At 37.8% G+C, this 26,527-nt stretch overlaps 1 protein-coding gene across 1 annotated transcript; it reads left to right on the top strand.

Moving 5' to 3' along the window:
• Positions 1 to 1,778: 1,778 nt before the first annotated feature.
• Positions 1,779 to 21,692, top strand: LOC145674896 (uncharacterized). The gene is made up of 2 exons (XM_081745155.1): positions 1,779 to 2,050; positions 20,564 to 21,692. The coding sequence occupies exons 1-2, from the start codon at positions 1,956 to 1,958 to the stop codon at positions 21,393 to 21,395; spliced, it is 927 nt and encodes a 308-aa protein (XP_081601281.1). The 5' UTR covers positions 1,779 to 1,955; the 3' UTR covers positions 21,396 to 21,692.
• Positions 21,693 to 26,527: the final 4,835 nt, after the last annotated feature.

Here is a 26,527-nt window from a genome sequence, read left to right as displayed (position 1 = left end):
TGAGCTCCCGCCGGGAATCGAAAATCTTTCTTTAAGTTTTACGTTCCACGGTTATGCCGGTTAGGCTAAAGGAGACGGTGATGATGAAAGATGAATGAGATGGTGGAATGAAGAAAGTGGTAGGAAACGGGAGAGCCCCGAGAAAACCCACGAGCACGATGTTTGTCCACCATAAAGTCCACACGGCGCGAGCTGAGAATGAATCAGGGACTCCAAGCACCTGAGGTGAACGCTCTACCACTGAGCCACCGCGCCCCCCGCCGGGAATCGAACCCGGGCCTCCCACGCCAAGGGTGCGTACGCTAACCGCTTAGCCACGAAGGAGCTCTGTCTACCATTTCTGTTTAGTAGTGAAGTAACGATGGAAACTGTGCGAAATAAGAATTAAATGAGATCTTTTAGTTTAACGTCCTACGATTATGCCCTTTGGCCGAAGGGAGACAATGATTAAGACAAGTGAATGATGATGGAGTAGCGCCGTAACTTAGATTTTTCCTGGAGGGGCAAGCATTAATATTTGGACCCCTAGGAAGAAAAATAGGCCCCTTATTTCCATTCCTCTCTTACTTTTTGTGGTCCCCGGATTTTGTGGGCCCTCCCGCACGGCAAGGTCTGCGGGGCCATTAGTTACGCTCCTGGGCCCGTTCCATACATGACAAATTAATTAAGGGGACAATATTAACAAATCGTAAAGCCATACAAATAAATATTCTTTCTAGGGTCCCTAATAGTAGACATTTTTTACTGAAATGGGGCCCCGACTCATTCGTGTATTATTTACCTTTTGTGTGCTGTTTTGTTTGTGTAATGTAGTGAATCTGTTTGATGCTTCATTTCTAATTTTATGTTCGTATCTTATATGGAGTAAGAAAATTTTGTCTTAAAGTGGGTCCACTTCGAACGGCGGGGAACTTCCCTGGAAGGACAGTTGACCTCCTGCCCCCACAATTTACAGCCTGGATGGAAGTATTGATGGAATGAGAATATGAGAAGAAACGGGAGTACACAGAGAAACCCTACCCCGACATGGCGCAGTCCATTCTGGCTACATGACCTGGCCACCTAAGCCTCCTAAAGTTGATGACCCTAACAATGTTGGGTAAACTGTATAACTTATGTAGTTCCTCGTTATGAAGTTTCCGCCATGTCCCATTCTCGTTCCTCTTGGGTTCGAATATTCGTCTCAGGACTTAAATACTTTCAGTCTACGGTCTTCCCTCAGAGTAAGCGACCACGTTTCGCAACCATACAGAACAACAGGCATGATTATCCTTTTATATATTTTAAGCTTCAAATTAGTCATCAGAATTTCCGACGACAAGAGATTTTGAACTGAATAATAACATGAATTCCCTGGTTTTAGTCGACATTTAATTTCTTAATCAATATGGTTTTCGTCTGTTAATATTGATCCTAAATATTTGAAAGTATCCAGTTTATCAAAAGTGCTATTTAATATTTTAACGCATCCATAATTTGCCGTATTGCGATCCCGACCATAAAGTAATAATGGAGCAAATTATATTGTTTGAAAAATATAAAATCTCGAGTTGGTAAAGGAAAACTTTAACAAACTTCTGAAAAATCTTTCGAGTTTTAAATTGAAATAAGACCAAAAAGAAAAAGGAAAGAAAAGATAAATTTCAACCCTTGAAGACAACAAAATCCAACTTGTTTTCTTATGTTGTTCAGAATCACATAGTTGTTTACGTTGTCTAAGATTCGCCTGGAAAACAAGGATGACTCACCTGACGTTGAACGAAAAACATATGCAATTGTTTCTATGATTGGCGAATAGGAGCACCTCAGTGGCTCTTTTGGCTATCTCACTTCCTTGACTCATTGGCACAGCCTGAAGGCAAAAGATTGAGTCCTCTATCAGACTTTTCAGCAAAACAAAATCACGTCATTTCGTTTCAATATTTGTCAGTGTATCCGTGCCTTGGTCGAGGAGTATGGGGAACACAGGTTCATCGCCCGTAGATGTACTGTCCACAGGATTTCACTGTATTTGCTTAGGACAGAAGAAATCCAGTCTACAAAGAAGCAGGTATTATTATTATTATTATTATTATTATTATTATTATTATTATTATTATTATTATTATTATTATTAGTTGCTTTAAGTGTGGATGCTTGTCACTGTTGACTGTTTTTTAGTGAAGAAACAAAATATTGTGTGTGCTTCAGTATTCTGGTACAATTAGAGAGATATTTGAATTAAACAAGGGGAGATTTGCTTGTGTATGAGTGTCAATACGCGCACACCAATCAGGAGCGTCATTTCAGACTTCGCTTGAGGGGGGCAAATGCTCCACTGACATAAGACTTTCACGTTTTGTACTAGTATATTAGTAGAGAATCTCTTAAAGTATATGTATTCCTGAACTCTCGGGGGCAATTGCCCCCTCCTGCCCTCCCTAAATGACGCCCCTGACACCAGTGAGAATAAACAGACATTTGAGGATTTCTTCAGTCGAATACAGTTATCCTTGGTATTAAAATATATAAGCTTGTTGTGGAGATGCAGTGGAGTTCCCGCTCTTCCCGCTAGTGTAATGGCTAACACGTGGGTCTTTGGTGCATATAGTATCGGATTCGACTCCAGATGGGGAGCCTTCAAGTTGGAACGTATCGCGGTGGTTCGGATCTCACTCAAACCGTACCATTGACTTGGGAGCACCGTGGTTCGGTGGTTGAGCGTTCACCTCTGGTGCGTGGGATCTCTGGTTTGATACCGGTACCAGCTCGCGCCAAGTGGACTTTGTGGTGGACAAACACCGTGTTCGAGGTTTTTTTCGGGTTTCTTCTATTTCCTGCCACTTTATTCATTCCACCATTGCATTCATTTCTCATCAACACCGTCTCCTTTAGCCTAGCCGACATAATCGTGGGACGTAAAACTCAAAGATTTCATTTTCTTCAGTACTCTATTTTCTTCTTCCAAGATTTATCTTATTCCCGAGATCTTAGCTTACTTCACTTTGGTTATCCTTATGATACACTACATTAGCATTTTTTTTTGTTCGTTTTTTCAAACTTCTTTATCGGGGACACAGTGGCTCCGTAGTAGAGCGCTAAACACTGGTAGGGGTCTCTGGTTCAATCCCAGTAAAGTAAGTTTGTCCGCGTACTCCCATCCTCATTCAACCAATTCTTCTATCATCATTCTTGTCTTAATCTCGTCTCCCTTAACCTAACGAGCATTAATCTGAAATATTTCGTTTCTTTTCGAACTTCTCGATCAATTTCAGGGGAAAATTTACAATACACGCTCCAGCTGCGCATCGATTAGTAAGGCCGGCTTAAAAGGGTATAGTATAGTATAGTAGAGTAGAGTAAAATAGGGTTAAGTAAGGTAGGGGTAGGAACGGGTTAGCTTAAGGTTAGGGAAGTTTTGATCCATTTTCGTAAAATAGAGTGTAATTTCTCGTTTCTGAGTGAGTATTCCACCTGGAGCGGGCATTGTAAAGTTAACCGCAATTTTATTTCTGGGAGGGTATGGTGAGCTCCGATGGGGGATATCCTTCGTCAATTCCAGGCTGATATTGTGGTGGATAATATTGTGTTTGTGGGTTCTTGCGTTTCCTACATTTTCATTCCACTATTTCGTATATAATGACTCATTTTCATTAATCGCCGACAAGGATGCCAATTTCTCTGTAACTTTGCGGGCTCCGTTCATATGTGTGTTTGGTTCTAGATAAGGGTCTAAGAATGCATACATGAGGATTTTAAGACAAATTGAATTCAAATTATGCCGAATATTGTATATTCATAAAAATACATGGGAGCCCACATGAGCATTGGGGACGCCCCCTCAGGATCGGCGCCCTTGACCACAAATCTCCTTTTGCATATAGGACGTACACTTGGGACGAACTCCCTCGTTACTGTATAATTAGCATATGCGCCTTGAACACTCGATTCTTGCGGGAAGTTCATAAGATTCGGATCCCTCATTTAAGCTGTAATCTAAGTCCCATATATCCTTGGTGGTGAACGGGATGATAAACTCGAAATCAACCAATTAATATGCTTTATACTTTGAATTAATTTCAATTACTTCTAGTTACGTTGTCACGCATTGCTCCCCTCCCATCCCGGTATCTTGACTTAATGCCAAAACTAACATAGTTTAATATAGTTATTCAGATATACTGCTTTGCTCAGAATTCATTTATCTCAATAAGATTTATTATTAAGTATATTCTGCTTTTGAGCAGGTCCTGGGACTAATGAGGATTTTGTCCTAAGATGTGTCTAATCCAATTGAACAATGTTCTCTTCTCTCCTATCCGTTTTAAAACATCTTCGTTTGTTTATTTATTCTTCTTCTTCGTCCCTCCTAGGAAAAAAGATAAAGTGGTAGTATTCCCATTTCCTTTCCACATCTTTATGTCGTTGACCACTTAGTGGTTCATCCGCCTTTTAAAACCGTTTCCCCTGCTAAGGACAAGATGATTCTCTAACCTCCACCCGCTCATCCGCCGTCCGAGAAGGCTTTTTATCCCGGGACTCGGTCGGTCCCCACCTACGTTAGTCGCCAAACACGTTGCCTGCTTTCTCCCGCGAGGAGGTGTAGGTTGGGATTTTCCCTTCGTTTAGGATGAACAAGTACTTTACAGTTAGATTCATACAAAGTTAAAATATGAATTTTCAATATTGCTCTTGGTACTTATTTATTCAATGTGATGTGAATAATCTCTCAAAAGAATTCGATAAATGAACCATCCTCACATTCACCATCTTGGGATATATTGTGAAGTGAAATAAATGGGCCATTTTAAAACGTTCTTCTTCGCTGAATCTTACAGTTTTACTTCAAATTAACAAGTGACGTACCATAATCCTAAAAAGGTTCTTCATCTGATTTTCTAATACTTTTCTCTCAGGATTCATGTTCAGTTATTATTTATAAAGTATTTAAAACTTGTCTAATATGCACAGAGAATTGATTGAGAACTTTCTGCATAACTTTGAAACCATAATATATGTCAGTCTCTCGTGTAGAAGGTTAAGGTCTGTCAGGATGCTTACTTTCTTCACGATTGGGTGTTTTGTTTATTATTATTGAGTTGAGTTTATTTGAAGTTTAATCCCTTTCAGCAGCGATTCTATATGCGACAGGACCTACTAATTAACGTGGAATCTGAGCCACATGAGCTCCCGCCGGGAATCGAACCCGGGTCTCCCACGCCAAAGGCGCGTACGCTATCCACTTAGCCACGAAGGAGCTCTATTATTATTGTATTGTATTGTATTTTTCCTTTTTTTCATACATTTAGCACTGTACTACAATGTACCGGTATCTGAACTGGACACGTCATTTATATATAAACACAAGAGTAAAAGAAATAATAATAATAATAATAATAATAATAATAATAATAATAATAATAATAATAATAATAATAATATGTAAACTAGGAAATCCGCAATTAATGCGCAAGAGCAGGGCACTATTGTTGTCTGAATGATTGAATATGATACAAAATTTAAAATATTTATGGGTAGCAAAGTAGTTTTAATAACACGTTAATAATATCTTGAATTAAGAATTTCACGATAATTAGTCGAATTGAAGACGTCCTCGAATCTAAGACACACCCCAATTTCGCTGGGTTAAATTAAGGAAAAATAGTAATATGTCCCGTTTTTACTATTATTGAAGCGCTCTTTGATATTGGTCATTTTCGGTGATTTTTATATATCCTATTCCCCTCCCCTTGTTGTGGGGCACGGCATGATAAAAAAAATTCTCAGGCCCGAATGTCATGTATGTTGTAAATTTGATCGAGATCGGTTGGGTGGTTCAAGAGAGTTAAGTTCTATTTATTTTTATATATTAATCTCCCCTACCCCTACCCTAGGTTCTACCGTCTAAGTGAAAATATTAAAAAAAAAAAAAAACTTTCCAGGCTCGAACGTTGTCTTGAAAATTTGATCAAGATCGGTAAGGTGGTTCAAGAATTAAGTTTATATATATATGATCTCTCGTGCCCTACCCGTACCCTAAGTTCTACCGTCAAAGGGATATGATAAAATCCACCCCAGTTTAGAACCTCATCTATGTTGATTTGATTAAAATCGGTTCGGTGGTTTAAGTGTGATGAGGTTACAAAGACAGTGACTTTTATTTTTATTTTATTTTTATTTATTTATTTATTTATTTATTACATATATGTCCCGCCTTCCCGTCCCCTACATTGTGCCGTCAAAGTAAAATGATGAAAACATCCTAGGTCCGAACCTTACCTATGCTGAAAATTTGATTGAGATCAGTCGTTTGGTTCAAGAGTTATTAACTCACGAACATAGTTACTTTTATTTTTATATTTATTGATTTGTGTATATCTCCTCCTCTCCTAAGTCCTACCGTCAAAGTGAATAGGAAAAATCACTCCCAGGATAGAACTGCACCTACGTCAAAAATTTGATCGAGATCGGTCGGGTGGTTCAAGAGATTGAGAGTCAGAGATAGTCACTTTCAATTTGTACCTGAAGTTTTTTGTTGAGAGACTGATATTAATAATGTAAATTGCATATATTCATAATTATGGTTACATTTTTGCATTATATTGTTGTTACAAATAATGTTACAGTAAGCAATTATTACTTGCAGTGCATATAGAATTCCTTGGACATACTGTATATCTAATGCTAGAAACAAGTAATGGCGCTGATTTACTATGATGATATTAATTTTTTACGCTGTTTGCAGCTCATGTATTCTTCTACCGAGTAAAAGCTGTATTGTAATAAATATTTCTTTTCTTTTTTTTTTTAATTTGGGAACAGAGTCCTGAGTCTTTATATCTTTGCGAAGTTTATTGTAAAGCATGATACACCCGTGTATTTACACCCATTTTCATATAATACAGTTCTGTAGTCTACAATAGAAAAAAAAAATTGTTTCTTGTATCATGATCATGTTTTTCTTCTACCCGCGTAAGGATATCCTCTCGGTGTCTCTTTACAAATATCAGTAAATTTACAGAGTACTGGAAGTATACGAAGTTTTTTTTTTTTTTTTTTTTTTTTAAATATTGGTTTGCAGTGATCTTTTGGCTTAGCAGTTGCCATCATTCTTTTATTCGTTTCTGTATTGAGAAAACTACTTTGGCTTTCTCTGAGTTTCCCAAAATTATAATACCATATGTTAAATTCGATTGGAATAATGCAAAGTAAACGGTTTTAAAGTAGAGTCTTTTAAAACGTTTTTGAGTACTTTAATTGCGAAAAAAATGATTTAATTTTTTACTAAGCTTTATTATATGCACATCCCAGGAGAGATTTTTATCTATCCAAATTCCTAAGAACTTGCTTGAATTCACGTAGTCTATTTCATTATTTTCAATTAAAGTATTCACAGGCTGTGCTTGTTTGTTGCGCACATGATGATAATTGTTCAATGTCTAACTATTTTCTAGAATCCAGTGAGATAGTTTACAGAGGATTTCGTTTGCACTACCTGTAACTTGCTCATTTGTTTTCCCTTTTACTATAATATTAGCATCATCTGCAAAAAAGTGATAGTTCTGCTCGAGCAACATTACTTGGTAGGTCGTTAATGTATATCAAAAATAATAACGGACCTAATACGGATCCTTGTGGCACTCCACATGATACTTCTTGTTTCTCCGATATGTGGTATGTAGTTTGGTTTGTTTCTCTGTTATTGTATTTAATTTCTACTGCTTGCTTCCGATTTTCCAGATACGATTTAAACCATTTGTACGCAATGCCCCTTATTCCATTTATTATTATTGTCCTCCAACATCGTGTCAGTGGGTTTCCTCAGATACTTACTCCCCTCCCACACTCTCATTCCACCAATTATTCCATCATTCGCTTGCCTTAATTATCCGTCTCATTTGACTAAAGGGCATAATCATGGGACATTAAACTGAATTTTTTTTTCATTTTATTATCGTTCTTTCTGCTTGTCTAGAGGCTAGCGCGTACCCTTTTGATGCATATGGTCCAGGGTAAAATTCCCGGAGGGGGAGCACCAAGAGCTTAATTTTACCATCAGTCACTTTCATTAATCAACGTTCACCTTTAGCTTAAAGCACATAATCGTTGGGCCTTAAGTAAAATATCATTTAACAATAATTATTATCATTTCGATTAGGAAAATGTGACTCAAAATTTCACCGCGTATAACTCGGGAACCGTAAGTTTGCATAACATAATTCACAGGTATATAGTAGGTCAAGGTTAAATTGAGTTGATATTGATTTTAACGTCTCGTTCAGCAGCGAGGCTATATGAGACGTGGACCTACTGATTAACGTGGAATCCGAACCAGATGAGCTCCCGCCGGGAAACGAACCCAGTAGGTCAAGTTCTAGTACCCAATGATGACGCCAGCTTTACTTTGGGGGAGACAAGCAAAGACATTTTTAAGAAGTTTTTTTTTCTGTATTGAAAATATAGATTTGTATTACCTACATTAAAATATATCAAGACTAGGGAGCAGTCGAAAGCATGGTTAGCCTCCGTTGCAGAGATGGAGTGGGTCAATGGATCATGGTCAACAGGACGTGAGTCACTGTGACCTACCAGCCACCGACCTACTCTGCTCAGTGCATTGTAGAAAAAAAAAAAGGAATGTAACTGTGTGCGCGTAATCAATAGGCCAAATGGCAAACCCAAATGAAATGACTTTTGGTATATAGCTAGGCCCATAGGACCCCAATCCCAACTGGGATGTTACCATATCGCTTTCATTATAATACATATCTTAAGGGGAAATGGGGGGATCCGAATTTTTAACAAAAATTGAATATCTCAGGAGACGTTCAACTTAGGGAGCTGAAATTCAGTACATTAAGTCTTTATTAAAAATAAACAGAACATGCCCTAACATTTTTAAAAATTCTCATTTAATGTAGGGAGACTGTTTCTATATATGGGAAATTGATAGTGTGTTTACATGTAAAAATAATCGAAAACGATCGATATTAGTTGAGAAATAAATTAAGACACAAAAGCTACAGTGCTTCGCATCTTATATTCACGGCTTTCTATTACAATAATTGTTGAAGCTTGTGATTATTGTATGGAGCATTAAGAGCACAAAGCAATCAAATAATAACATTGTGAGAAAAATAGACATAAAATGTATACTGTAATCTTAATTACTTGAAAATTTTAAGTTTGTAAAGTATGCTTAATTATAAAATATTTTAGACTGTTTTCCCCCCATTACGTTGGCTTAGTTTCAGTAGCGAGGCTACATGAGACGTGAACCTCGATCTTAACGTGGAATCCGAACCACATGAGTTCCCTTCGGAAATCGAACTCGGATCTTCCACGCCAAAGATGAGTACGCTAACCGCTTAGCCACGAGAGAGCTTTAGAGTAACAAAGATAATAAGTATAAACCAAACTTTTAGAAATAATGTTTTTATAAAATGCAAGGAAAATTAGTCACTAAACGACATTATTTGTTGGGTAATTCAGTGTTGTTGGGTTATTACCAAAAATTCACAAAAATGCATTAAAGATGAGAAAATAGTTATTGCGTGCTAAAGTCAAGAAATAGAACTAAAATCAAAGAAAGCACTGAGCGCGGGGGAACCACTTCCCTAATATCCATAGAAATGTTAGTCCTCAACAAGAAGCTTCCAATAGTTTTAATCTTTGTCACCTCACAAAAACTCATTTCTACTGCATTTTAACGGGATGTGCTTTACCAAAAACGGTCTTAATTATTCTGTGTCTGCCCAGGAGAGAGAAAATCTCAACTCCTTGATAGATTATCGTATATTTTGGCCAGGGTATACCAGAAGTTACAAAACAAGGTCGTTGATGCAAGTGATCCATCCACTTGATCCCAAAATGTGGGCGTGGTGGACAAACACCGTGTGCGTGAGTTTCCTCGGAGTTCTCCCGTTTCCTTCCACTTTCTTCATTCCACCATTTCTATGCATTTCTCATCTTCGTCTCCTTTAGCCTAACCGGCATAACCGTAGGACGTAAAACTCAAATTTCATTTCTTTTTCTTCGGTTCCCAAGTATTCCCAATTATAGATATAATTCTTGTACGACAGACTACCCGTAGTGCTGTTGAGAATAACGGGTTAGTATTATGTTCAGGATGCAAAATACCAATTAAGTTAATAACAAACTACGAAGAAATCTCGAGTAAAATAAGAAAACAAATAATGAAAATGATTTTACAATATTTAAGTTCTTCCTCTGTTCATTCAAATATAACAATTTTCCTTTCATTACGACCTCAACTATTATAAAAAGTACATATTCACTAAAGTACACTAATGTCCAAAATGATTGTCGCATATCTATAACTGTCTTCTTGTAAGAATATAATGTAATAATGATTTTGCAGGGTACTTTTAATACTGATACTATAGGTATAATCAGGAAATGTATATTTGTGGTAAATTTCATAGGAAAAGAATTATAAATACGAAAATTAGAATGAGTAAAACAAAATGTTGCTAAATAGACAAGAAAGTTTTATTTTCGTTTTATTGTTCTTATTTACTGCTCTTTTGACATGAAATTTGCCATATACATGTCTTTGCCAATAATACACATACTAACAATATAAAAAAAATACCGGGCGAATTCGTTATCAAATTATACTACAACAACAACATATTTATAGACATGCGACAATAATTTTGGACATGAGTGTACAAACTCAATAATGTCTTGTAAAATATTTTACAATATCTGCGTTCCTTTCTGTGTTGAATCAAATGTTAACAGAACTTTCCTTTCACATAAATTTTTGTTTTTATTATTACTTCAACTACTGTCTGTTCCAAATGACAGGTTAAAGGAGTAGTAGAAAATTGTTTTTGAAATAACATGTTTGATACTGCAAGGATGCGATGACGAAAAATTATGATCAAAAATGTCCACGCTGTTACACAACCGGCATTATGCTTTCAGAAGCTTGAAATCTCCCTGACTAGTAGCAGAAATTCTAAGAATTGCGTAAGTTCCGGAAATTTCAAATTCCCTGATTCTTCCAGGATATCCCACTCACCTCGCCACCATGTATTGCAAGTAGACCCCTAATAGAAATCTCCTGGTAAGAAAGAGTAACCAAAAGCTTCCTGTAGTCTTTTCTTTTTTTTAACTTTTAACGCCGATTCTTCTTTTTCTCATTTCATTTCGTTTTATCCTTCCTTAATTTTTTTTCATTTCTGGTCTCGAAGGGGGGGAGGTCCGGACCCCCCCCCCCTTGGCTACGTGCCTGATCGTCACTGTTTAGGTACTCTCTTTGAACTGCCATTGTCGACAGGTCTTACTGAGCAACCTGTAACTTGTACCACATTATTTGTTTCCTTAAGTCATTTCAAAACATATACGTATTCTTCGACTCTCTTTACTATTTAAAATATTTTAATTGCTCCCACTCACTCCCTCTATCAACGCCACTAATAAGATCGACGGAAGGTGCGTATTGCTTATGAGACATATTGGACTAACCGCGGCAAGCGTCAAATTGGCCCTATATGAAAAAAAAAAAAAACAAAAACACAAAACGAACCGAAATGCGCGCTTTCTGTGTGCATAAATCTGTTTCAGTAAGAGAGGGAGGGTACTGCCGAGTTGAATGTGCCAAACGCAAGAATCTGGCAGAAAGATGTCTTTTGGGTGCGTTTATCACGGATCATATTATCAGTGACTTCTAATGGAGTGGCACAGACAGCAGTAGTACCAGCCATCGATGTGTTGCAAAGTGTCATGTTCAGGTTGTGGAAAAGTTTATTGACACAAAAGGCGTCATCCGTAGTCTTGGTGGAGGTCGTCCATCTGTGACAAGTCCATAATAGAAGGACTGACATCTGAGCGTAATTGCATGTTCCAACCGAACTATGCCTGGAAGCTAAATTTCAACAGACACTGCAGCCGTCTGAAGGATGCCAAACTGTGTACCGGAGACTGGATGCCGATGTTCTGTATACCCACGACCAGCAGCATTTGTTCCACCGTAGTTCCACTGACACTAGCGCACAAAACGGCCCGCTCTCAGTGGTATCGAGAATATCGCCAGTCGATCCCTAATAAACGGAGCAGTGTATTGTTCAAGGATGAATCTTTATAGAATTTCCGTTCTATTCCTATCGCATGCTGATCTGACACGAACAAGGAACTTACTTTCATCCCTTAAACATCGTGGAAAGGGAATGATATGGTGAGAGTAGTGTACTTTCCTGGGCATGCATTATGATGATGGTCATACAGCAGTAGCGTCTTCTCTGGGTGTGCAAGTCGTGTGTTAACGCCCAACGAAAAATGAAGAAAAGAGAATTTTAATTTAATTAAACGGATCGTCAGAACTTGGGATTTTTTATTTTCAACGAGACAGAATCATCTGTTGAAGTGCAAAAGAAGAGGGAAGTGCTGTGCGATCTCAGTCATGTTTTGAGGAGGCAACTCTGCGAGTAAGTCGTTGGCAACGCTATGGCTGAAGTTTCACTGTTTTAGAAGACTCCTATTGCGCATGCGCTTCGTGTTTCTCACCTCGTGCTTGTGTAATCCAAGGTGTTGGTTATGAAATTAACGTCTTGAGTTTTCTGCTTCTCTCAAGCGTTGCCAACTCTGTAGATTTATTTGTGGATGTACAGATATTTTATAGCAATACTGAAAACATTTTTGGGGGGCAGAGGGGCTATGATCTACGCACTTTTTTTAATTGCTAAACATATCATTTAATTCAAAAGTTGATGGTGCAATCGAGTTCTTCCTAAAACACGTGTAAGGAGTAAGGTGAAAAGAAACATTTTTTTTCTCGATCCAAGTTGTGTTGGAAGTGTCAGTTGATGCAAAAAAAAAAAAAGAAAGAAAGAAAGAAAGAAAGAAAGAAAAAAGAAAAAAGTCTGGACGTTAAGCTACAAAACGGTTTTCCATTCTGCCTTTTTATTTCCCTAATTTTCATTACTTTGTTGTTAGTGGATCACCCTCAAGACTTACGGTTTCGGGCCTCTATTACTGTTTCTAAAGCAGTAATCCAGAGGTTGCTACGCAAAGAAAGACGACTTGGGCTGAAATTCACATAATTGTAAATAAATAATTGCTTGTTTTTTATTTTCAGTTTCATATTTTGAGGGTATATTTACTTATACTATAATTATTATAATTAAATGTATTCCTTACGTAATAACATCCTCCTTGTTTGCTCTTTATAATTTACAGAGCACGTAAATTGTTAGACATAAATTTCTATATAATGTTGGCGTAAATAGGACATTATGCAGTGACGATCATAGTTCCTCACTTTCGAAAATTGCGAGAACTTCCAGGTATAGACTATATTCAGGAAATCGATGGGTGGGCAAAGTATAGTCACTATTAAATACTCGTATGCTGAATGCGAATGCCACTAAAATAGTTATGCGTAAATTGAGGTAAATTTATTACAATATTTTTGATCAGTAAAACAATGTGGTGGACCCATCTTTGCTCCTGGGAAAAGGGAGTTCCCCCTCCAGTATCGCCTATGGTTGTGAGGGTTAATATATGTTTCCTTTCTTGCCAACGCCCTAACATCCACGTCAGAAGACGCTACTGTCATACAGACCTGAATATCATCGATGCAGGATACGCCACTGCCCGGAGAATTAGGTTCCGCATCCCTATATGCGACTTTTCAGGGGCGCAGCCACCCAAGTTTCTGCTCTTAGATTAAAATGCTTATTTCCATCGTGCTAACCTGATGGACAATTACCTAGAAACGGAAAATATCGAACGCATGGGGTGGCTAGCGCGATTTTCCAACCTAAACCCAATTGAACATCCTTTGTTCTCACTAAGGAGACGTGTTTGAGCCAGGCAAATACCCCCAGAACATACTTGGAGCTCTGCACTTTTCTTCGTGATGAGTGGAATTAGCTGTCCCAAGAGCTGCTCAACAACTTAATCTTTAGCATGGGGTACCGGTGACAGCAGTGCGTCTGTGTTTTTGTGATACGAAGTTATGGTCCATTCTTTGCATTTCCGTTGTGTAAACCCCTGCTACCATGGTTCTGGCATATGTTGCCTGTTCCGTGTGAGGGATGTATCGTGTGTTGGTATAATGGTATGATTGTTTCCGTTGCTACGATTTATTGTTCTTCATGCCCTATTCCCTCGGCTAATCATGCTTAAGTGTTGGACGCAAATGTACCTAGTCAAAACGCATTTAAGCACATACCGAGGTGGCCGCGGTGGCTCAGTAGCAGAGCGTTCACCTCTGTACTTGGGGTTCCTAGCCGATCCCAGCTCGCGCCAAGTGGGCCTTGTGGTGGGCAAACACCGTGTGCATGGGTTTTCTCGGGGTTTTCCTATTTCCTCCCACTTTCTTCATTCCACCATTCCAGTCATTTCTCATCATCACGGTTTCCTTTAGCCTAGACGGCATAATCGTGGGACGTTAAACTTAAAAGCTTACATTTCATTTTTTGCACCACTCTTCCCTCCAAGAAAGCCGATCACAGGACTGCTCCCGTCTTCTATCGCTTGGCCAGAGTTATAATGAGAGATGTCCCGGTATCAGTTTCAACCCAATCTCGTACAACATCAATTTATCATTTTATAAATATGTTGTTTTATTACTTTTTCAGAAAACTACGCATTCGCTTGTATCATTTTATTTAGCTCAAAGAGATTTAATTCCGTTGTCATGAAACTGGCGACCCCATCGTCCAGGTCTTCGGAACTGCAATATCCACTGCTCTTTTAGGTTGGGGGACTCGCGTAAAACCCCCGATGCGGATGATCACCTAGATCACTAATCCGCCGCAGGGGAATAACGTTACTGTACAATATGATTTCTCAAATGAAGCGGTCTGATTTTCCGTTGTGACTTGACCAAAACGTATGGACTCAGTTTATAGGTCCATTCTTGACTTATTTTCACCTGGTAATGATTCTTAGATCTAATTTGGTTGTCCTGGGGTCATATGACGACGAAGTGAAGCTTGTTGGCGCCTAGCCTGTATGAAGCGATGCCCTGGAAGGAAAAACTAAGAACGTGGCAAAGAAGCCGATGAGATGTTGCCTCCTTATAAATATCCATCAGTCGAGGATAGAAGTGACGCTGGCTCCTTGTATATTGGGCCTGGAGTCATCGCTCAACTTCTTGACAAGGATTGTGGTACGTAGTACCTGCCCGCTTCATTGGTCCTCCAGAACGACGACGGGAAGTGCAGGAGATTATGGTTATGTTCGCAACATCACATAAGTTAGCATCAAACCCACTTAAAAGTGAGAGAAGCAAATAATAAATCACAGGCACCGAATGAGGAATAGGTCGTCACATGTCCCACGATTTTTGGTTATCAAAAAATCAAAGCAAGAAACTGCTGCTAGTTTGAATAAACGTTCACCATTTATTCTACTTAGGTATTTGCGGGGTGCATGGTGGCTCAGTGGTAGAGCGTGAGGTCCTTGGTTCGATCACCAACTAAGTAAGTTTGTGGTAGACAACATCATGCCCATGGGTTTTCTCGGGATACTTCCGTTTCCCTCCACTTTCTCATTCCACCAATTCTTCCATCATTCACTTGCTTTAATGATCATCTTCCTTAGCCTAACAGGTATAATCGTGGGACATTAAACTCAAAGATTTAAGTTTTTTCCTAGGTATTTGCAACATATTGCCACTGGAACTTTTCCAGCGGGGCTGCGTAAACTTAGAAATGGAACTCTTCTTATACAGACTGCTAAGGACAATGTAAATTATTCCTCAAGTGCACAGTCTCAATACACGTTGAAGGACTTCAACTGAATGTGGCAAAGGCGTAATTACCTGCTTTGACCTTCAAAGTTTCTCTGAGCTGAAATCAGTGATGAATTTCTTCAGTAGTATGTTCTGGACGTTAACCGAGTCCATATATTCAGCTGCGAGCTACAACATACATATTCCTGTTTCATTATGATTGCCATCCCACCCCCATCTCCCAATCTTACTGTAGCATATTGTCGCTTGAAGATGAGACCATACATTCCTCTCCTTTGCGGTGTTTTAAATTCCAGCATTTTGGCCACTCATCTAGTTATGCAATGTCTCTGCAATCTGTGGTAATTGTTCTGACGCAGCACATGGTTCAACATAAGGCAGGTTCATTTCACTGCCCCTTCTAAATGTGCCAATTGTAGAGCAACACATCCAGCTTCGCCTCGTGATTGTCTGACATTGAAGGACTACAAAGTAATCCGTGAACTTATTACTGAAAAGATTTCCGCTAAGCGTCACATCAAACCAGTGCATACTTTTGCCTCCAATTTTTCATCTGCTCTGAAATTACTTAACACAGAATACAGATTGTTGGCGTCAGGACTCTGATCTTGTTCTGCTAGCAATGAATACTGCTCAGTTGTCATCAAAATCACTACTACCGAAACCACCACTATTTCTGTAGAAATTTCCCGACGATATTGCTCAACAATCCTTGAGGGAACAATTCTTAAAGAGTGCACCACTTTCTACCTCGAACCAACCTAAAAAGTCTACAACTACAGAATTAAAGTTCACATTAGGCCGTGCAGTTGAGTGATCTGTTAAATCTCAGCCTGTTGCTTGCATCACGTATTGTGAAACAGAAACTTACACATTAGTAACCATTGAGTCCTCTGGATAAGAAGAAACACACTTATCCTCCAGTTCCGCTTAGAGTAATGCCTCAATGATGGAAGGTATAGTGGAGGACAATCTTGATATTTTTTCTTTTTATAGATGCAAGAAAAAGGGAAAACATGTTATTATGTTATTCGTGTATGTCACGTTATATCTTCTATGGGAGTACAAAGCTGTACGGGCCTCTTTTTACACCAGTTTCTTCGAAATCTGGAGTTTCGAGTTTGATTAGAATTCACATACCCCAACCGCTTATTGCAAGAAATTGGCGTTCCACAATGCAATCTCTTAAGTGTAACTCTCTCTTTACTGTGGCAATAAGTGCTTTGCTGTGCTATGACACAAATACTAGCTCCCGTTCATGGATTGTTGTATGTGGACGACCTGGCAATTTAATAATTTTAGTCTTGTTGATAGTACAACTCGCTCTGAATAGGCTTTGACGTTGGTCAACGACTGCCTGATTTACTTTCTCTATCGACAAGATTGTATCCACTTTTGTTCCTTACGCAACTGCGCACATCGCACAGTGGTGCGAAATGCTTAAAACGGGGCCAAAATTCAAAATCTCTTTCAAAGTGCACAAAAATGGATATGCTGCGGTTTTTAACCTCACTGATCACTAACTTGATATCAAAATTGAAAATTTCAAAATGGCGATTCCAATATGGCGGTTCACATTTTGAAAAAGTGGAATATAGTAACAAAAAATTGTATACTAGGAGGTTTTCACCTCACTGATTACAAATTTCATATCAAAATGGAAAAATTTAAAATAATGGATGCAATATGGCGGATCGGAATTGGAGAAAATGATTAAATGATATAAAAAATGTAGTATGCGTTTGTGAAAATGTATAATTACACGTTGAAAATTGAAATTATACCAAGAAACAATTATCCAGTGTTAATGAAGATTAGTGTACAAAAAATAGGATTGGAGAATTAAAACAAAGTATTTACGAATGCAATTCAATTTATTAAAAAGTATACAAAATACAAAAATTTAATAATCGGCTTCACTGGAATCATCGTCAGGTGCCCCATGTGGATCTTCATCTAAATCTTCCCATGAATGTTCTTGTAAATATTTCTCAGTAGATCAGTTAGTGGTTGATAAACATAATAATTTAACTACATCTTCAGATAATTTCTTAACTTCCTTCTGAGGCTCTTCTCGCAAAGTTGAAACGCATGAATTAATGGTGTCGTAAGTCTTAAAAAAAAATATCTTCCATAAATATTTTAATACGTCGCACATTTTAAAACAACTACCACTCTTCGAAGATAGGCGATTTTCCAAATTTTCAGTTGTGATTTGTAGATCACTTTTCAAATGGTCTTTCATCAAAACAAATATATATTTTCTTGATAATTGAATGAGTTCATCTTTTGAACCTGAAATGAATATAATTAATTTTATCAAATAATCAGTTCTTGTATTACCAAATTATTTAATTTTATTTAATTCAATTTATTGTATATATTTCATATGAATTGTAAAATAGTACGCATCGACTATCCTTTCTTATCTTATACTGAAGTATTCTTTCTCTTTCTTTGTTGCATTTCACTATCTTATTTGTATATACCTTATAAACATCATTTTTACTTATTTTTATAATAATTTTAGATTTGTTTTAAGTTTTTCACTGCTGTGTTGTATTCACTGCTGAACTCTTTGCAATTTTAAAACTGCACGTGATGTATCTGTATGTCGTATACGCAGGATCTTAATCTATTGTGAGTATGAAAGTGCTCAGAGTAGCCTTCTTGGTGTGAAAAATAAACATCCTTTCATCCTGTTATGTCTCAAGTTATTAGCAAAGGAATGTGAGGTACAACTCTGCTACTTTCTGAGGCATGTTGGTATAGCTAGTAATGAAGAAGCTGACAATGCAGCGAATATTACTGCTCTTGAAGATAGGGTGCTCCATTCAATGCATAGTTGCATCAGCGCTGGCAGCTCAAATGGGACCAAGCTGTAAACAATAAATTACATGTACGGAAACTGCACTTGGTGTCTGGACAACAGCTCAAGATCTGAACAGAAGGAACGAATTCTAATTTGACTTCTCATTGGACATTCATACTCGACACATCGATTTCTATTTCGTGGCGAAGACCCACCATTATGTGCGGTCTGTAGAGCTAGATAAAGTATTCAACATCTGCTCGTGGATTGTCCTGATCATGCTCACTTTGCCCTAACAGCATGGTCATTTCCGACCAACACTGCTCGAAGATGACCACCAAGTTTTTATGTTTCTTCGTACTTCCTTATCCTACCCGCTTTTGATCATCCTAGTGTTTGTATTTAGCTCATTTCTTGTTCCCTTCTATGTGTTTATCCCCTGTCTCTTGTCACTAAACGAGTTTTTCGTTTCCAGTTCAATTGACACTCCTGACAAGTACTTTACTTCTTTTATCTTCCGTATTAACTTGGGTCTTTCTTTACTTTTCCCGCGTAGTCCCAACAAAAGATTAACCCTCTTTACTCCGTGAGGTCATTATGGGATCCAAAGAGATTTAATGTACTATATGTCTTAAATGAACGAGTATCCAAAAGTCTGTTCTGTTTAACCTCAAGGTAGTACCCATATAAGTAATCAATTATTTCTTTCTTATTTTGTTTCTCCTCACCAAAACGAGCAAAATTAGTAGTTTGTATAATGTTCAATAAATGGCAGAAATGACTAATATGCATTTCGCGAAAGTTGTGTCATTATTGACATAATAATAAACTAACTAACCAAAAAAAACTCTATGGCCTATGGAACCCGGAGGTTCAATGCCGCCTTCACAAAAGCTCTTCACTGACTTCTATCCTTAGCTAACTGCATCCAGTTTCTACTTTGTATTTCAATCTCTGCGAGATCCGTCTTAATATTGTCCTCCCATCTGCGCCTAGGTCTTCCTAATGGCCGTTTTCCGATGGATCTTCCAGTCAAGACTTTGAAAGCGTTTCTACTTTCTTCCATTCTAGCTACATGGCCCGCCCACCTAAGCCTCCTAGACTTGACGACCCTAATAATGTTGGGTAAACCGTATAAATTATGTAGTTCCTCGTTATGAAGTTTCCGCCATTTCCCATTCCCGTTCCTCTTGGGTCCGAATATTCGTTTCAGGATTGACATAATGATGTAAGTTGGATGTGTACTAAGAAAAATGTTCTCTTACATTACGCTGTATTATTTGATTTTGTCTATTATTCCTCAAGTCATAGTTTGAAGTAATAAATACGTTGTATTTTGAAACCTGCTTATGTTTTTGATCAGCTTGTAAATAACAAAGTGGCTAGCTTGAAAGGGCTGAAACCCGTTACTTCAAGCAATAACCCCAAGATGGCGACACGACTTGACTATTCTGAGTTGTAGTTGTGCCTGTTATCTGGAGAAGAGGTCATCAAGTATTTCTTTTCTATTTTTCGTGACGTTGATTTCAATGATATCGAAGGTGACAGTTTCAGTTGGAGTGCACTGCAATGAAGTATTGTTTTGAAATGTATCTGTATCAAATTTCTATAAGAAACACCAATTAATTATTTTTAAATGCGGTCTCAAAGGGACCCCACGGTATTTCTTATGCTATATTTTTCACAGTAATACACAAGGGTTAATATCCCACTGTTACTAATTTTATTCTAGGGCTTTTATCACAGTGTTTGCATGCTTTCTATCTTATATTATGTTTGATGGCACACTTATTACTGAATTTTGCTGAATTTTGACATTGACTGTGCAAAACAGTAAAACAAAGCTATTACAAAATCTTACTCATTGGGATATATCGATTGGAAAATCTCATTTTTCTTTTTTTCTTTTTCTTTTTTCTTTTCTTTTCTTTTTTTCTTTTTTTGGTTAACAGTCAATATTGTATATTTCTTGCATGATTAACAAGAATGTGACTTTCTATTATTTTTGCAGATTGTACATTATTTTATTTCTCCTTTTTCAGAGACGAGTTTTCATATGAACTTCCTGAAGTGGTTGGTAGGAGGCGCGCTGTTTATGAATTACCGGCCATCGTCGAGCGAAAACGAGTACTGCATTCATTGGAACGAAGAAGAGACTCTTTTGTAGAAGATCGGAGCTTTCCCTGGCGTCACCCAAGCCATTATCAAGTTCGTATCCCTCGTCCACAGTTCACACCATGTCCTCAGTCATCCAGTACAGACTCAGATATAGATGACATTGGAATGTATGAAGTCCCTTCTGTAACATCTACGCCACTAAACACCATGCAGCGTTACAGCAATCAACATTACAATATGTATTCCTCTCAGCATACAGGTGGTAGACGAGCATTGCTTTCTCATAATGGCCAAGTACATCGTCCGAACAGAGTACGAAGAAATACAGAAATTGCTTTTACGAACAGTGACGTCACAGTAAAGCCAGAAGTAAATCTAAGAGTTTCGGACTCTAATGTTCGCCATTTTGCTCCCGCTCCGTGGAAATCAGCGCCACCAGCAAAACCCGCTAGGTATAACACACGAAATCAGAATCACCCCATAGAAGCTATAATGCCAAAAGAAACCTATGAACGAAGATATAATGTTCACCAACAGGTTCAAGTGAATTCTATCAGTCATTCGTCAACAGACTTTTCTAAAATTAACAATGAAAGAGGAAAAACCTCACATGAGCTACAAGCTAGAACGGAAGCAACTAGCACACGACCACCGGTGCATTATCCCTACCCATTTCCCTTCGATGAAGAATATATCCTTTCAACAAATTATTACATGTATCGTAACTTTGTTTCCAAAAAAGGTTTGAGATTTTAGAAGTATTATTCAATATTTATACGTGTATACAACTGTCATAGATAAGTTCATTTGTTGTTGCACACTTTTCTCTTCTGTGAAGTGTAAATTAAATTCAAGATATGAATTACAGTATCTTTATTGTAAAAATGTGTCCATAAGTGTTGTAACAGTTGTTTCGACTCATGTTAGAATAGTTAACATGTTATAAATAGTATTGTACAAAAAATTAGTTTCTTTTTCTTTTAGTATTATAATTTTTAAAATTACGAATGTATTACTAAAACGTTATTTCAATAATAATACAAATTGTCAAAAGCTGCTTTCAAATCATTTCCCACAATTTAATGGACTGTGTAGGACTCTTTTTTCAGCCTTCATTTTTCCCTACCATGGTCAGTTGAGTTGAGTTTAACGTCCCGCTCAGCAGTGAGGCTATATTGGACGTGGACCTAATGATTAACGTGGAATCGAAACCACATTATCCCCGCCGGGAATCCAACCCGTTTCCCATGACAAAGACGCGTACGCTAAGCGCTCAGCCACTAAGGAGCTCCTTATCTTGGTCAACTTCCGTTGGTCTTATCTAGGGTAGACGCAACTACATCTTTCAAATTCTCTCTTGCTACTACTTCTGTTACTTCGTTTTTTTTTTCTTATTTTTTTAAATCTCTTTTGTTTGATTTAATCTCAACAGGATGAGGCGAGGCTAACTTCGTTTTTCTTAGCATGCTATCTTATTATTTTAAATCATGTCTTACTTTGCTATATTTAAGTATTTATTTTACATACAGAAGAATTCCAAAATCTTGAAACTTGATACGACCTAAAAAGAAGCTGTAAAGAGAAAATTTAAATTTTATTGAGCACAAGGGTGTCTGCAATAAAAAGTCTCTTGAGAATGACTTATCTGGCAAGTGAATCTTTCTCCACAGTCGATTGTAAAATGAAATCTTTCAGTTTTACTTCTCACGGTTGAAGGAAACGGTGATGATGAGAAGTGAATGAAATGGTGGAATGAAGAAAGTGGGAGGAAACGGGAGAACCCCGAGAAAACTCATAAATACAGTGTTTGTCCACCACAAAGTCTACTTGGTGCGGACAATCGATTGTGTTCAATGTGAGTTTCCACTTTAGCAAACTCCTGCGTGGAATGGAAAGGAACATGTCTCGCCATTCCGCTTTGGCAACTTTGTGAAGACACTACATAATACGAGCAAGTGACTTTTAGAGAAGTTCAAACCCAGAGTAGTACATTGGTGAGGTGTCCGAGGATTTCATAGAGATGACGAAAATGGGACCTCTCGAACTCTTTGTCTTTTCTGCCTTCCTTGAGTAAAACGCCTGGAATGATCGAACGGTATGCCTGAGTGTCTTGGCCATATGCATCCATACGCTTGTGGCCCCGTCACTCTACAAGTGCGGGATGTGTGCACGTTGTCCCCGACTGCAATGTTCCGAAACCTCCAGAAATACTTTGAGAAACTGTTTCTTAGACTGCAGCGTGAAGTCAGAAATGGCTCTCATGATCTTTGATAGTAGAAAATGGCTCTGTTGGTATCATATAGGTAAACACACCCCTCACTCAGGGTACACACCATTTCCAATTGTTCCCTGTGAGGTGTGTTTAACATGGTTTTCTGGCATTGGTGAACGTCTCCTGGATGTGGTGATTTGTGAGGCGGTGTCCGTGCACTTCTTCGGATGATATTGAAAACCGTGCCTTTTGAGATACCATGCTGTCTGGTCAAACTTCCCCGTGTCACTGGTCTCCTAATGGTGCGCAATGTATAGGGGGTTCAAGCGGGCTAGGATTGCCTTCTCACAATTTCCAGCTAACTAGTACTGCAAGGGCCTGTTGGGCATATCATCGGATGATGATTAAATTTGCACAGTTGCACTTACTGAGAGGCTATAATGGGCGATGAATGTCTACAAATCAACTCCGAGAAAACGGTCACTTTTATCGTCATTGTTCCACTGACAGTGTTATGAAGTACAAGCCACAGTGTAAGGAGCAATGTATCGGGACATAATAGTTAAATATGTCGTTCGAGAGGGTCAGCGAAATTCTTTCTTTCTTTCTTTCTTTTTTTCTTTTTTCGTGGGCAGCTTTCTGAACAACTTCTGATAAGTCCTGACTGGTTAGCTGTTGCCTTATTTCGGAATAGGAACGTGAATGGGAATAGGAATTATGCCACTAGTAATTTCCTATTTACATTCCGCTGCTTCAGCGTTTCTCAAACCTTTTTCAAGCAGGGACCATTTTTATTATCCAGAATGTTCTGTAATTTTGCTACACTCGGAGCAAATATCTTTGTTTTGTTTTCAGCACGTACCAAAATATTTTTAAAAAGTATCAATTACACTTTCTTTAATTTTATACTGTCATTAATAGAAAACGATCAAGATAAATAATAGAAGGCTATCGAGAATATTTTATAATGCATCTATATGATCTATTGGAATTTGAATAATCTTTATCTTATAATATTATAAAATCTATTATTTATATGGTCTATACCCATTTTCAAGTATAGTATGCGATAATTCACTTTAATTTTATTTCTTTTTCTATCTTTTTTGAAGTAATGTTCAATCAAAGAGAACCACAAGAGCATGTACGCGTTAGAACTTAAATTTGAGAAAAGTGACTCTAACTAACTCTGTGGCCTATGGAACCCGGAGATTGAATGCCGCGTTCACAAAAGCTCTCCACTGACTTCTATCCTTAGCGAATTGGATTCAGTTTCTACTTTGTATTCCTATCTCTGCGAGATCCATCTTAATATTGTCCTCCCATCTACGCCTAGGTCTTCCTAATGGTCGTTTTTAGATTGGTCTTCCAGTCAAGACTTTGAAAGCGTTTCTACTTTTCTCCTGCCCACCTAAGCCTCCTATAGTTGATGACCAATCAATGTTGGGTAAACTGTATAAATTATGTAGTTCCTCGTTATGAAGTTTCCGCCATTCCTCATTCCCGTTCCTCTTGAGTCCGAATATTCGTCTCAGGATTTTGTTCTCAAATACTTTCAGTCTGTTCTTCCCTCAGATTAAGCGACCATGTTTCGCAGCCATACAGAACAACAGGCATGGTTATCGTTTTATATGTTTTAAGCTTCAAATTTCTCGATAGAATTCGCGACGACAAGAGATTTTGAACCGAATAGTAACACGAATTCCCTGCTTTTAGTGAGAAAAGTGACTCTACTTCCTGAAACAGTAGAGCCTTTAAAACTCGGTAATCGATATAACTCGGGCACACCCTGGCAGGGCGAAAAAAAACCGCGCGCAGACCCGTTCAAGTATTTTTCTGAGTCTTGTCTTATCAGATAAATTACTTTACAGTGTGTATTCATTAATTTTCATTTTCATAAATAGTAAAGGATCTATGCCTTTATAAAGTACGTACTTTTCCTTTAAGGATAATTGGGTAGTTTTTTTCTCTGTCGTGTTCTCAAGCAACCAATACATCCAAGTACAGTATTGTATTTTCTGAGGAAACACTCGTACTTATTCTTTTTTAACTCCATTCCCGATAACCTGGCATTTTAACAAACTCTTCGGTCCATATTAGGTTGAGTTTTCGGAACTCTACTGTATTCAAATCAGAATTCTCCAACTATCTTTTAAAGAATCTACTTAATTTACTAACAGCGAAAGATATTCCTAATACAGTGTCCTTTTTAACTCCATTCCCGATAACCCGGCATTTTAACAAACTCTTCGGTCCATATTAGGTTGAGTTTTCGGAACTCTACTGTATTCAAATCAGAATTCTCCAACTATCTTTTAAAGAATCTACTTAATTTACTAACAGCGAAAGATATTCCTAATACAGTGTCCTATTTTTATGTAAATATTTAACTGGAACTAGTTTATTCCTTTTTAACTCCATTCCCGATAACCCGGCATTTTAACAAACTCTTCGGTCCATATTAGGTTGAGTTTTCGGAACTCTACTGTATTCAAATCAGAATTCTCCAACTATCTTTTAAAGAATCTACTTAATTTACTAACAGCGAAAGATATTCCTAATACAGTGTCCTATTTTTATGTAAATATTAAAGTGGAATTAGTTTATTGCTGGAAACACATTCAAACGATTTTACGCTTTTCGCATTTTGGTAAAACCAACAATCTAACCCAGTTATTTTCAGTTGGTTAATGGACATCATAACAATACGAAAGTTACAGTAACTGGCTTGGAGTCCATCATATTCACTAAAGCTGTATGAGACATCGACATAGAGATTGTCATGCTTTTCCACGTATATCAGCTCCCACAGGAATCGAACCTGCATCTGTCCGCCATTGACTTGTACGCTAACCATAAAGCCACAAGTGTGTTGTCTAGAGACTAATAATGAGGACAAAGAACGAAGAAGGGCAATTTGGGAACCAAGACTACAGAAGTATTGAGGCGTACGAGTAGTAACTGCTTCTTCGAGAGTACCTGAAAGTCGTTATAACATTTACCGTAACATTTCAAATTGCTGAGAGCTTTCACTAAAATAATTCTAACGGAATCTCCACTCAAAACAATGCATGTGATGAAACAACTTATCACCAGTTTCTGAGGGGGGAAAATACAACTCTTCGCCTTTACTCGGCTTATACTAGCTCCTAATGTAATGCCTTAGAAAAATACACGATGTTTGTAACAAAGGAGAATTGAACGAGGTACAGAACCAACTCAACTGAGCGCTATATTTAAAGGAAAGTGTTACGTCAATATGATCTCACAGAAAATAGTCTTTAAAGCTGTCAGAAATTTGATGGATTTCGACAAGAACTGGAAGTAGCATAAGAATTCTGAGCATAAAATATTAACCAACATAGCAGCAACCAATCCACAAAATTTGAAGGAAACCGAGCTTCAATGTGATATTTCAATGCGTGCCATGGTATCAAATACAATTCAAATGAGTATGCGAATAATTTTTTTTTTTTTTTTCATAGACAATGCAACAATGGTGTGTGTCGAACCCAAGTAGTTTCCATGTCTATCGCAAAAGCGGTAACTATAGGGTAAATAGGACTCGGAGCAAATTAGACGCAATTGTTCTTTGACTACTAGCTATGGGAAAATGGTGAAACTAGGTGACTGCAAGTAGCATCGATACACCTTACACAAAATTCTATATTTTACG

This window comes from Thermobia domestica, chromosome 18, assembly GCF_964235325.1.
Source record: "Thermobia domestica chromosome 18, izTheDome1.hap1.1, whole genome shotgun sequence".
Classification (NCBI taxonomy): Eukaryota; Metazoa; Arthropoda; class Insecta; order Zygentoma; family Lepismatidae; genus Thermobia; species Thermobia domestica.
Note: the sequence above shows the minus strand (reverse complement) of the source record. Positions and strands in the feature narration are given on the sequence as shown.